This window comes from Falco cherrug, chromosome 2 (genome assembly GCF_023634085.1).
Source record: "Falco cherrug isolate bFalChe1 chromosome 2, bFalChe1.pri, whole genome shotgun sequence".
In the NCBI taxonomy this organism is placed as follows: domain Eukaryota; kingdom Metazoa; phylum Chordata; class Aves; order Falconiformes; family Falconidae; genus Falco; species Falco cherrug.
Window position 1 is genome coordinate 85,291,537 of NC_073698.1, and position 14,285 is coordinate 85,305,821.

Genomic DNA, 14,285 nt, shown 5'->3' on the forward strand with positions numbered 1-14,285 from the left:
AATTCGGTACTTACTAATTTCTAAAGGCTAACGCTCAGAAGAGGGTGGAATCACAGGATGAGGAGGGCACTAAAAACTTGCCAGGTGCCACTGCTGTTACTGACATTTTCAAACTACATGCAGGAGCTTGGGTAACATGTGCACGATGAGCCTTTCTTTATGCAGTCTGTTTGCTTCCTGTGATACCTTTTTACTTCTCTTTTTCTACAACTTTCTGTGCTTTGGGTCAGATCTAGTAGCTCCAGAATGACTCAGAGGAGCGCCGTGTGCAGCAGCACCCATGTGTTACACGCTACTCCTGTTGAACTGGGAGTTGATGCAGGTATCTTGTCGCTTTTACTAGAACTGGCTCTCTGTATCCACTGAAGTCATGGTTTCCTGGGAAATCTGCAAGATAATTATTTTTTGGTGATAATGAGGTCATTAAGTTCTGCATTTTCTGCATAAAAAGGGTTAGTAATGTAAGTCACTGTGAATCAAGTAATGTAATACTGTGTTATAAGCTTAGTAGAATGTGCCCTGAATTTTGCATAGTGAAAAAAAAAAATTAACTGCTTAGGGAACATGTGTTCCCACAACACTTTGTTACTATATGCAATACCTGGTTTAAGAATTCACCTTTTATAATTGTTTTAACAAAACTTTGGACTATGTTACGTACTCTGGTGATATCATCAAAATCGCAGCTATTGTACTGGTACAATACAAAATTGATTACACACTAATATTATGCAAAATAATGTTAAAAATAAAACCTGGCAAGTAAAGTGATCCTTGGCAGCTGCCACCCTGATTACTGGTGTCGTTCAGTGTCCCAGATATGCTGGAAGTTTGACAAGATGCAAGTGAGAGGGTTTAATTAGGCCACAGTTTCACTAATTCAACTAATCTGGGAGTTGTGCATCAGTCACCCACGCAATGCAATGTTACTTCTTCCTCCCTTATTCCCACCTAATTTGGGAAGTGCAGACAGTCTCACACGTGGCTCCAGGCCACCACAGGTGTGAGGTTTGGAGGGCTGATGCCACACGATTCTCTGATTCCTGCCTTTGTCCAGCAACAGACACTTTAAGGGTCATGCCTTCCCCTAAATCTGCTTTCAGCTCTGCCTAAGTGAGAAAAGGATTTTGCCAAAGTGCCTTCTAAATTCCTATTATATGCCCTTCTAACTAGGGCCTATAGGGCAGCCTAAATAAATTGCTATGCCCTGGCCAGCTGGGGAATAAAAGAATAGTGAAATTCCAGTATTGAAAAACAGGAAATATGTATGTCCTCTGGATGCAAAAATAGGACTAGCTGTTGTGCAACTGAAGAAGACTGCAGAAGTTTCAAGGGGGAGGGCAGTGGCTTCTGCATGCCGAGCTGGGGGTCCCACGGCTCAGACCATTGTCCCTGCTCTGCTGCCTGGCTCCTGGAGTTCACAGAGAGCTGTGACTTTGTTTTTCCTATCCTGCAAGGCAACATCCTTTCTTACGGTGACCTGCCTTTGAAAGGATTGGAGGATTAGGGTCTCAGATCTTCAGGGCATATGAGAAATCTGCTGGAAAATTGTAGTTAATGTTATGTTTATCAGAATTATGGTAATTTAAAGAAGATTATATGTACCAAACGGGTTGTCCTGGTCCACAGCTCATGGAGAGCTGTTCTGCAGGCCCTGAAATTTTATAAGATTAAGATTTTATGAGATTTTATAATCTTAATGTGAATGAAATTTAGGAGTCCAGCTGTCTGGTAAAAGCCCAGTGTACTTCCACAGATGCTGAGAGAGATGCCCCATGGGTGCCCCTCCTGGAGCCAGTAGAAGAGCTGATCCCAGCCTGCGCTTGCAGATGCTGGGGCAGAATCAATACCTATCTGTGAGACTGCATTCCCTAGCCTGAAGAGGGCAATGCAAAAATGTAAGGCAAATTTCCAAAATGTTTTTAAACCGCTTACGAGATGTGGATTCTTCTTCAAATTTTTCACATGGAAAATGTACATTCAAGGTTTCTCAATGTGGAAGTTGAGAAATAAGGTTATCAAACGCTAATAGCTGTGGATGATGAACTCACCTTTTGTTACTGATGTAGATTTTTGTTTCAAATCCTATATAAAAAACCCACAAACAACACAAACAAAACAAAACATGACAACAACTGGGTTTTTTTGGTCTATATTACTTTTTGGAGAAACCAAGTTGGCTTTGTCCCATCTGTCCTACTTAGTACAAACATTGTAATAAAATAGTGGATGTCCACTCTTAAATCTCCAGCATTAAAGCAGGTTATTCAATGACAGCATCACAAAATGTGGAGTATGTTATTTCTGCTGACAAAAGAGGGAGGGAAGGCTGGAAGATTCTTTTCTTTGTGCCCCCCGCTGCTAACTTGCATTGCGGTGAAAGCCCTAGACACTGGGGGGAGAACTCACCTTTCTAAGGCAGTATGTCTGTTGTGAAGTGCAAAGCGCATCTACCGTGGATTTTGTTTTGTTTGAATTTAGAACATATATTAAACCATTTTTATTTCCTGTAGCTATATTTCCTGTTACAGAAACAGCAAATTTAAAATTTTATGAGATTTTAATATTCTGAAGCCCTCATTGCTGTATTTATCCCAGGAAAGGGGAGGAGCTGTTCACCTCCAAACCCATGGTTTCCACATTTTATTTCTGCATGCTCTGACATGCACAGAAACCACAGGCTCTATGGCCAGGCTTGTTCAAGGAATATTAAGGAATTACCTTTCTGCCTCTTAGGGTTTGTAGTTTTTTTGGAAACCTTCTAATGTACCAAAAGGGATCTGATAAATGCTGTCAGTGTTGGGTGTTTGGTTTGATTTTTAAGGGCTTTGCTAGGCTTTTTAGAAGCACTTACTGTTTTTTAATGGACCCGTGTGAAAAAGTTAACTGGGATTTTAACTTAAGTACTCAACTGAAAAACAAAGCTTTACAAAGCGTAGCTAGTTACGGACTCTCAGCTGCCACCTTTGGACGTTTTGGATTAGTGTTAGCAGTTACAATCTGATTAGTAATCTTGATTAATTTACAAAAAATACAGCAAACAATGAGAACATAGGTTCAAAATACTACAGGAATTTGGTAGAATTTGCTTTAGTTAGTTTTGTAACATATATCTGTCATATGCATGTTACCAATGTCATGCAATGTCATGCATACCAATGTTACCAATGGTTAATGATCCATTGGTACTGGATAATGATCAATTGGGAAACCAATGCAATGAATCTGAAATACTGCTAAACCACAATATAACTGTGGTAGCAGTAGAAATGACCGATAGAGAACGTTTGGAAGCGTGTAATCTGTGATCTCCACAACATTTATGGAGCAGCTGTAATTTAACCAGTTCCCTAATTTAGCTTATGTGACAATCATCTGCATTTGGTGAAAATGGAGAGAAACATGGAGTACTTTGCCAGAAAGTTATAACAGGTAAGAGTGCTGACAAGCTCAAAACCACAGTGAGGTAAGTACTGGCACACAGAGGCTGTACAAAAGGGCAGACGGCAAGATGTGCGTTAGATCTGGTGGTTTTTGTTGTTTGGGGTGGGTTTTTTTGTTGTTTTGGGTTTGGGTTTTGTTGGGTTTTTTTTAATTATTCTTGGTACATCTGTTATGCATCATATTATACATGGACTGCAGCTGTAGAAAGAATGAATAAATTAAGATGCTTATGTCAGTAATTATTTCAAGCCTAGTATTGCTGAACAATGTTTTTTCCCAAAGAAGTAAAGGTACAAATGGAAGAAGGTTAAAGTGTGTAGCTCAAGTCAGTCTAATTTGAAATGAACTGTAAGAGAACAAAATACATGTTTTATGTAATTAGCATCTTAAAACTTCACGTCGTCGTTCAGTTTTGTTCTAATAGTACATACAACACTTGCTTAAGGAGGAAGATTGAGCGTTCCTGAAGAGTTCAAGGTCACTTATTCTCAGAATGTTAAATAGTGAAAGTCTGTATGTTTCTGATTTCTGATGTGTGTTAAATATTTGGAGAATGAGTTAAATAGATTTTTTTCCTTGCTAGAACCTAGTATTTTAAATATACTGTCACTGAAGTACATATGCTATGTGAGAACAAACTGTAGACTGTGTGTTGGCTCACTTTAGACACAAGAAGAGGTTGCCATTAAAAATCTTCAACGGTTGCCACATTTGAGAGAGTTATCCACTTTTGTAGCAGTGTTCAGATGACTATGTCACATAGCAATATTCAAAATTTATGTAGAGTATCCACTTTTTAGTGTGCTATGCTCTGTCATTAGAGATGCCCTCGGAGAACTTTTTCTGTAACATCTTTTATGAATAATTTTTTTTATTTAAGTCCTGTAATATGAAATCCTGGGGTTGCTGAGGACATCACTGCTTGATATTGTTGAAAGCATATCTGTAATAAAACTTGCAAAACTTTTTTACCATAAATGGCGTCAATCTCACTTTGAAAGGTTGGTCATGAGTCCTCCTAACATATCTTCAGATAAATGTGTTTGAGCTTTTGGTTTATGACAAATGTCTGAACTTAGGTGAATTTCATACATCTGTGATTCAGTTAAAAAACCAAAGATCACTTCTGCACAAAAATAATTGGATGAGCTGTGGTGCAGATGAGTGAAAAGTTTAAACCCCTGAAAGTTTCAGCCCCTGGGATGGCCATTAGGTGCCTGGCTGGATGACCTCAGACATCCACACCTGAGCGGTATCTCTGACCACCACAGCGGTCCTGTCCGGGTGACTGGTTTGTTGAACCATCTCATCCCATTGGAGTTCCAGGGCTTGTAAGCATCTGTGTGGAGATGATGTTTGCACTGAGCTTTTAGTTGCTAGAGGTATGTCTGTGTATGTATTGTTAATTTTTAGGTTTTCATACGTTCCTCTGTAGCAATTTTTTAAAAATCTTGAGCACTCAAAGCTATATGTGCCACAGATGTCAGAACTCTTTCTCTTTAAACTATTAAGGTATTGTCATTAAAATGAAAGTACTGATGGGTCTAACTGTATGAGAAAGTGATTCTTTATGACAGCTTACTTTTATAATCAAATGTTAGAAATCTTATAATTGATAAGTAGTTAATATGGAATGATTAAAAGTAAGACAAAAATAATAATTCCTGTGTTGTCCAAACCCAAACAACCTTTCCAGTGCTCGCATTTCAGATGTTTATTAATCTAAACATGCACAATATATTATTACAGTATTTTCTTGCATGAATGATTGATCAAATTAGTTATTTACTGGGGGAGGGGTAAACTATCTAAGTATAATGGAAGGCAGAAAAAAAGGGAAGAGAAATTGACTTTCTTCAGGAGATGTATTAGCAAAACAAATGAAGAAATTTTACTAGGTAACATCAGCATTCATCTTTTGCGTATCAGAGAGAGCGCATTATATAGAGCATCATACAGGGCTGAAGGTCAAAGCCAATCTGCTAGCTTCATTTTTTTTCAGTGATAAGTTATCTACCTTTGCTTAGTTGGAGTCACTAGTACTTCCAAAGAAGGAAACAAAAATAAAAAAGAAATGGCAGCAAGAACTGATTCTACATGGTATCTTAGTTGTTATTTTAATGTGTACACACCACCATAATCAAACTCAAGCATACTAAACACGGCGATTAGTCACTCTAGTAGCAGGGAAGCAATTAAAAGGAATCAACATGTCTTTGCCATAAACTGTAGATGGAATAGGAAGAGAGGTGGGCTTCCTTCCTTTCTCATGCCATTGTCACCAAAATAGACTGGAGTTTCTTTGCCTACTGAGTTCAATACTGTAAAAAGCAGAATACCACTTGATGAGTGGTTTTCCACTTGTCATTTATTTCTGCTTTTTCCAGACTGGGGACAGTTCTGTATAAGACAAAAAATATTATGTATTTGTGTTATTGCAGAGTCTGGGAGCGCTACCCGTGGAGCTTTCTCTGTAAAGCAATTCATTCCATATGGGTGGGTTACTATAATTATATCTATGCAGATGCTGAATCCAGTTACAATAAGCAGAAACCAAGGCTGTTGTTTTCTCAGAAAAATGCAGATCAACTAGAGACCAAAGCCAGCTATTAATCTGGCCGATTAGTATCTGGACAGAACGACTCATGCTAGTTTCTCCTCCCAGATTCTCCATTCATCTGTGGGCTGTTTTTTTATGTAGCTAGTGTATGCAGAAGATGCCAAAAACTGGTCTATTACAATTCCCTTCTCCTCAGGGAAAGAAAGGAAAAAAAAAAAAAAAATGCCCAGGACAAAAATGGCTACTTCCCATAGTCCTGATCTGAATGGGAATGGTCTGTATGGCTAAACTACATTGTGTTCACTGTATGCTGTGCTGGACAGCAGTAACACTGATAAACTGATAAACCCCAGTGGATCATCCTTGTAATGCCATGCTTATCTTTCTGGAAATATTTTCTATACTTCCTTTTCCCCTCTTTTGGCTGTTTCTTCCTTTTTTTACTTCCTTCAGAGGTATTCAAGTGGGATAGAATTCTGCTGAAGTCTATTTATGCCATACGAGATGCCCCCATTCCCTCATCAGTATTATTTGCCTTAACATATGAAATGTTTTTCTGGGTATTTCCATCTATAATCTCACACATCTCAAAATTCACTGAAATAGATATCAAGCCTATGGTGAGGTTTTGGATACTTTAGGTCCTCCCTGCAACTACAGGTTATATGAGCTCTGAACTCAAACTCATCTTTTGTGAAATGCCATGTAAATTCCTTGTTGCTGTGTCTATGGTTTAAAAATCGTAATGCAGCTAGAAGTGTGAAATATTAAGCATATCCTTTTATGTACTTTGAATTTATGGCAACTTCAAAGACAGTCCTCATTTATTGTCTGGTTTGTTTCACTTCAGAAATTACTTGAACTGTGAACAAAAGGAGCTGACAGTATTTTCAGATAGGCAGTTTATAGTTGTGCACTTTGCAACTATACGGTAGGACTGTCTCTGTTGCCTTGAATGCAAAATTAGCTTGTTGATATGTGCTGCTACAGACAGAGGAACAGATGTAGTAATTCTACTTTATTTACATGAAATCTCTAAAAAGGCATTTTCTGGTAGCATGCTAGGAATAAATACAGTATCAAATATAAACCAGGCCATGCTATGTTAGCTTGTTCAGGTGTCAGCTGTGCCGTTTGGATGTGGGTGAGAGCAGGGAGTCAGATCCCTCCCCGCAGAGCTGGGAGCTCTCCCGCACCCAGCACCCGGTGCCAGCCTGCTCCTGCTCCCGACGCTGCGCCTCGGCTGCCCCCTGCCCAGGGTCTGGGATGCCTGGACCCCCAGGGGCTCCAGGGGGATGAAGAGGGACCTGCCCTGAAGTGGCACCCACAGGGAGAGGCCTAGAGGAGGCTATCAGGTGTCCTGATTGTTAATTTCTAGGGGTTTTTTTTTTCAAAGTAGGAGATTCCCCTATCTTCCCTGCCCCCTTCACTTTCTGTGGCTTAGGGCTCCCCTAAGCTCATGGTTTTGAGCTGCTTTTTCATAGCCAAGAGGTTCATTAATTTAAGTGGGGCTAAGAAACTGTGGGGAGGAAGGGGCTGTGAGGGTGGGGCGGGTTGCAAACCACAGAGTTCAACACGTCTCATCTAAGTGAAGAAGTGAGGCTGAAGTAAAACCCTGTGAACCTTTTGAGCTGGGAATATGGCAGCTTGTGAGTGATGCTGAACTGGCTGCTGCCGCAAGGGAAGGCTCTGCCCTGGGGACTGTGTCTGTTCCTCTTCCTCTCCTCTCCTTTTGCCATTGTGCAAAGGCTGAGGAAGGAGGTATTACTCCAGAGGTGGTCCTTGCTTTCCCTCACTACTAGACTTAATGAACAGGTTTTAGCCAGGCAGTTGCACATGCTAAATTGTTCCTTTTTCCTCTCTCAGGTATTCAAACTTTCCAGTGTGGGGCTGGGGATGTTTATTCAGCTTATGAGCAAGCAGACACTCTAAAGATGAAATGCCCTGACTCTGAACTGCAGGCAAAAGTAGTGGGAGGAGATGCAGCTTATTTAACCTGGAGGATGATTGATGGGTATATGTCAATTTCTATTAATATTCTTTTGAAATCACTGACGTAACCATGTTTTTCCCCCACCCGAAGAGAAAATATAAATAGGACAACAAAACTATCCTGTCCCTTTAATTCACGATACTCGGAAGCAGTTAAACAAACTGTCATTTGAGAGTCCCCTCCAGAGGCTGGCATAAAACCAGCTTCTGGTAGTGTTCTTACCACTTTAAGAATATCAAGATGCTCTAACAGAGCTATATGCGTACTGCTAAAATGTATAAAGCACGAAAAGCAGAAGTCACCTACAGGTAGACCTAGATAATTTGCTTAAAAATGTACCGTTCCCTCATTAGACAGCTATTCATTGCATGAAAAGAACTAAATGTATTTGTTGAGGTGTAGCTATAAAAGCCATGTTTAAAATGAAAGAGAGTTGAGAGCCTAAATGCACAGCACTATTATTCAGAAGTAGATTTCGCGCAGAGAGTTTCAACGGGAAGGTGCTGTTTGGTTGGACACAAATCAGCAAACGTTTAGCTGAAGTGTGAATAATTCAAGCGTGCATGAAGAGCTGTGCTTTCTGAAGAGATGAAACGCAAGAATAATAATAAAAAAATAATCTTCAAACATTTGCATCAGCCTCGGAGGACGATGCAAGCAGGAGGATTTGAAACAGATTTGCAGATGCACTCTCTTTAGGCAGAGAGAATGCTCATTAAATGCAAGATGCTTCTGTGGCTCATGTGTTTGCACGGAGGTAGAGGTTCGCAAGACTGACGTATCAGATAAAGTCAGAGTGGTTACCACACCGACGGTGTAACAGCTGCATAATAAATGATGGAGAGAATCATGTTAGGCATGCCCACCTAACCTAACTTGAATCATGCGAAAGGGGAGCTGCTGGAATTCAAATAGACTTTCTGGTTCCCAGCAGTCGGCAGTAATAGAATGCTTTCAGGAAGATGACAGACGCAGGGGAAAGATGCTGTTTTGCACTATCTTGATTTGTTACGGCAGCCAACTTATTGGCATGATGGAGTGACAAGAAAAGCAGCTGGCATGGAAGGTAGGATTATCAAAGCTATTGCATCATTATGAATGTAATTAGAAACTGACCATGACAAAGCATATGCTAGAACAAGCTGCTGCCGATGGCAGAGGATTTGTTGCTGAGGTCTTGAAACTCTGAAAACATTCCTCGTGCAAAATGGATTTTGCAGTTTCATTTATGCTTTCTTTCCTGCTCGCCTCCGAGCTTGGGGAACTGCTTGCTTGAAAGAGAGTGTTGTGTTAGAATGAGGGTGAAGAATAAAGTATTTTCTAAGTCTGTGAAGCCTCAGGTAGATAGAAACAAACAAATGTGAAACAAGACTGGGAAAGGCTCCCTCTGATTCACTAGCAAGCTCTGATTGATATATTGGCATATTCAGGAATCTGGAGAAAATGAAGATGCGTGTACTGAATGTTTTGGTATAATGAAAAGGTATTATTGCAGGTCTCTCTTTATAGTTAGTTTTTCCAACAGGTTTTATTCCCCATCAGTTTTTAGTTAATGACATTTATTTGGTTGTTCGGTATTATATAAAGAAAATACATCGATATCTCCTGCAGGGTTTCTCGACAACTCCAGCATCTGTTTCAGCTATTGAACTGTATTCACGTTTTGCCAACTTGATGCCTACCCAGCTGGTCTATCATTTCTCGCTTGATTACTGCTCTTAATTTCTCTGTATCAGCTTGTTTCAGACAGGATTTTGAAAGCTGTTAATGAGAAATGACAGTAACTGCTAAATTATTGAGAACTGGGAATATTCTCTGGGTTTTGAAACATCAGAGACCATTTTTGTGTGCATTTTATTAATTTCATACTCTGTTGCAGTGAGGTTTTCGTATAAGCTTTGAATTTAGCTGTGAATAGTTTAAAGTAGGTAAGTCACAAGCATAACTTTCAACTGACTATTTTGAGAAAGTTTGGGAAAATTTAAAGGTGCTTGCTTTGGCGTATCTATCCTGTTAACAAATGTTCCTTCCTCCTGCATACCCCCCACCCCAACACCCCACCCTACCCCCCACCAACATATATACTCTCTGTCACAGTGAACGGTCGTTAAATGTATACTGTACATATTGAAATATATTTTATCACCACTAGGGTGAAACTCCTAAGCAGTTCTGAACAGGTGATTTGAACAGGTTTAAAACAGATGTCAGTTCTGGTGGTGTGGGTTGCCCTCAATCTAAGAAGTAAAAGTGTTTCTAAATGTAAGCAAGGACCTCACTTTCCTTCCTCTTTGGAGGTCCAACAACCATTCAAACAGTGCTTGAAAAGCTCACAGGATATGCTTATGTCAAATTATTTGGATTATTTTGCCTTACAAAATGCTTTCTTTCAATGTAAACTCTCTTCTTCATTAGGTCTATTGGGTTTTCCAAGGTGATGAGCAAGAAAATCTTGTCATACTGGATATTTACTTTTCTGACTTTATTTTAATTTACTTTGCTGGCTGTACTCTATGTAGTCTTGTCAAGAGGAGATCAGGCTATTAAACCCTAAATGTTGCTGACTAAAGCTGTAACAGTTTTAGAAAGATAGATGTTTCTAGATATACAGCAGTGAGCAAGCCTTTAGAAAGTTTGCAGGTAAAGATCAGTAAAACTGATATGCTGTTAGCTAGTTTGAGCATTTCCTTGCTTTGATCATCTCTTAGAGGCATTTTAAATTATTTTGTGACTGCTGGTAGGGGAGATGTACTTACTAATGGAAAGGATCACTGTGGGGTTTGTATAGCCAAAAATAGTTTCATAGTTTTGATGACAATAAAAAAAAAAAAGTTTTTCTATATCAGAGTTCTATTAAATTTAACAATAATTGTCCTTGTTGATGATGATGAAACCATAGAGTGAATAACCCATCTAAACAGCTTAAGTGCCATTCACCTTTTCAGGGTAGCAGTAAAACGGTTTTATGTTGCATGTATTATATTTATACCCCTAAAGGTGCTGGTCGCTCCTTGTCTCAAGAGTGCTGGCTGGCTATTGTCATACAGTAGTTACTTAAAATGGTCTTTTCCCTGTGACGCTGGTAATCATAACTGCATGCTGCCTGTGGCCATCATCCAGCTGAACAAGTGATTTTATAGTTTGCTTCTGTTTATCTATAGTATTTGGTTTTAGCTTTCTGTTTTGCTGATGAATTAAGACGACACTAGGTGGAGCTAGCTGTTGATTATAAATAGAGCTACAGTTCTACACTCCTGTCTAATGAGCAAGCCCCAGTATATAATGATTATTATTAAAAATAACAATTCTAAATCTTAAGCATTGAGTTGGACCTTAGCCATGAAATTCTAGATCTGGAGAGGTTAGAGGAAACAATTTCTCCATTTTCCTTTCCTTTTATTATTTTACAAGCTAGTAATCAAAGATGAAAAATAATGATAAGGAAAAAGCATCTACATTCAACAAAAAGGGCTGGGAAGCAAACAAATGGAAATAGAAGAAGAAAAGAGGGGAGAAGCAGCAATAAGAGCCAGCAGATGTTTCCACTGTACATACATGCAGATATCCAATCGTGTATCAGTCTGTCTTTAGCCTGATGCACATAGATTTTTCTCTTGTCCTTACACATAAATCCTTTTTTCATTCTGTCTTCCTGAATTAATTTGTAAAGCTGACATCTTTCACTCTATATTTAGATATGGGACCAATGTTTTCAGATCTCTTCTTGGAAATGTGATCTAAAAGGTGTGCAAGGGCACAGGGAGCTGTCACTCATATGCCAGCCGTTCATAATTAAGAAAAAAGTAAAGCATTATTTATTGACTGAGGTGGAAGCTGGTTGTATGTGCTCCTTCACATGATTCTGGTTATTAATCCCAGTCAAGGATAAGAAATCTGTAGTCCTAGACAGTGTGACAACACAAGAAAAATATGCTTACTTGCACACAGATTTACATATATGTAAATGATATGGTACATATATTAATTCAAGAAAGGAAAGAGACTATTTAAAAAAAATAATACATATATTAATTCAAGGAAGGAAAGAGACATATCAAGATATATGCTGATACTTAGGTACACAAACTGAGGAGGAAAAAACAGGATATAAGTAAGAGGTGTGAGGTGAGTGCAGGGAAAGGGGCAGGCAAAAATGGAGATTAGGGATATCAGCTGAAGCAGTCTGGCAGAGCAGTGATAATTCCCATCAACATCTGTTGGGTGAAGCACTTGAAAGTTCAGTCAGTGTCTTGTCCTTACTGCTGTAAAAGGGAATTGGGGTAGGGAGATGCTCCAGTCAGTGAGGAAAACTTGCCCAGGAGGGAAATGACAGCTGCCTGACATTCCAGGAGTAACAAAGTTTAGAAGACTGGGGACTGACCTTTTTTTAATATTGTCCGTAGGAAATTGAAATTTTAGTACTGAGCTGGACATGTGAGTTAGAATGGTTCTGAAAAAGCTCTAGACAAAATCAGGTTGTGCTTGGACCTATTGCTTGTTGGAGGAGTCTTGCAAGAAAGCAGTGTTGCATTGTTAACCTGTCCCAAGAGTTAGGACCTTGAGGAGACCTTTTTGGATATGAGCTACATACTCCGTGCTTAACATCACAAGCATGTGAGGAGATCAGCTATGGTAGAAACAAAGTTTATTAGTTTTACAAGATTGTTCAGCCTTTTATTTGGACTAGACCATGATGATTTTTTATTATTTTTTTTTTATTTTAATAGATAGTCTTAACCAGAAACAAAGCCTTTGAAATGTGTGAGGTCATCATTTATTTCCACATCTGCTTCCTGTACGATTTTGTCCACCAACACTGCAGAACCTCTTGCTTTGAATAAGCCCATCCTGATGTGTCCTGAATGTTCCTTCTGACAGCAGGTAGACATGTGTAGTGCAGCACTGCTTGGCTTTCTGATGCTGGTCAGCTGCTGTTTCACTCAGCTTGTGGTTCCTGCTGAATAAGGTGGAAATTCTAGTTTAGAGGTACCCATGGTGTGGGGAAGCATCTGACCATCTTGGGCAACGGTCAGGAGAAGCTGAGCCAGGAGAAAGAGGTGTACTCCTTCTCTCTATCACCAAAATCTGCCCATTTTAAAATCCACTGTAATGAGGAGAGCAGAAGGAGGGAAAATGGCACATAAGGCGAGGAATGGAGGGGCTTCAGGTGTTCCGTGAGGCAGTCGTCTGATGAATGGATGGTAATCACCTTGCATAAAAAAACCATGAGGGAAAGCACATGCAGGAGCCAAGCTTGTCCAAGGGTTATGCACTGCCAAAAAGCTTTCCACAAAGAAATATTACGTAATGATAAAAATATATTAGTGAATTATGTCTATTAGCAAAGAAAGAAATATTTTTGTCCTTCGAGAGCCAGAGTTCAAACTTTGTGGGTTTAGTTATTTATTCTTACCATGTAAGAGAATTATAATTGTTACAAAATTTGGGAGTGTTTATTTGATAATAAATGCTAGAGGATATCCTTTCTCCCCAGCCCAGATTAGGGTTATTTTACTTTTTCTTTTTTTTTTTTACAGAGTGTTAGACGATCTATCCCTGTAATCACATAGTTTTAGTCTCCGTAGGAAATGCTGATATTTCCTGAAGCTGCTGGTTGTTGCTAAACACCATGCTAACTTTTTTGCATGGTGCTGGAAGGAATGAAGGGCAGTGGAAAGACCCATCTATCTGAACCAGTTGCTGGACTTTGGTCAGTGAGGACATCTAGAGAAAAGTGTGAGAATTTTCTGAAGGCTGCTATTTTCTTGCTTCTTTTTCTGATTCTGGTGAAATTAGACCAGAAGGTTACTACATTTAAATTAGAAATAACAGGAAAGCCTTCAGCTTACTGTTCTGCTGCCTGTCATAACTGGTGGATATAGCCCATCTCCTTCTTAAACTACAAGGTACAGACGGTCTTGGATCTTCTTTGTGCTGTGTCACTAGCTCTGAAATGTCCAAGTGATTCGCTGCAGAATTGAAGTGATGAATGCAGTTGTGAAGTCCTTGCTGAAATGCCCTGGACATGATAGACCCAGTCATACAGTAATGAAAGAGGGAGAGCTGAAATGAGAAGGTGGAAAGGGAAATCAGGTCCTTACCAGAAATGGGAGAAACACTGAATAATAATAGTTTTAATTGTATCTTTCTTTGTAATTTTCTTTATGATCTGAGCATCTGAGAATAAGGATGCAAGGTACACCTGTTTAGAAAAATTAAGAACCTCCAGCTGCACTGCAGTTTCTTTAGTTTTTGTTATCTTTAGAATAGATCTTAGTCTAAGGAAAA

The 14,285-nt window shown here is 39.3% G+C and overlaps 1 protein-coding gene across 1 annotated transcript in view; it reads left to right on the forward strand.

Annotated features, from left to right (window-relative positions):
• Positions 1 to 9,042: 9,042 nt before the first annotated feature.
• Positions 9,043 to 14,285, forward strand: part of DMD (dystrophin) — a 1,162,157-nt gene continuing 1,156,914 nt past the window's right edge. Inside the window, exon 1 of the mRNA XM_055701082.1 lies at positions 9,043 to 9,063. Coding sequence (XP_055557057.1) covers positions 9,057 to 9,063 — 7 coding nt within the window. The 5' untranslated portion in view covers positions 9,043 to 9,056. The remainder of the gene's footprint in view (positions 9,064 to 14,285) is intronic.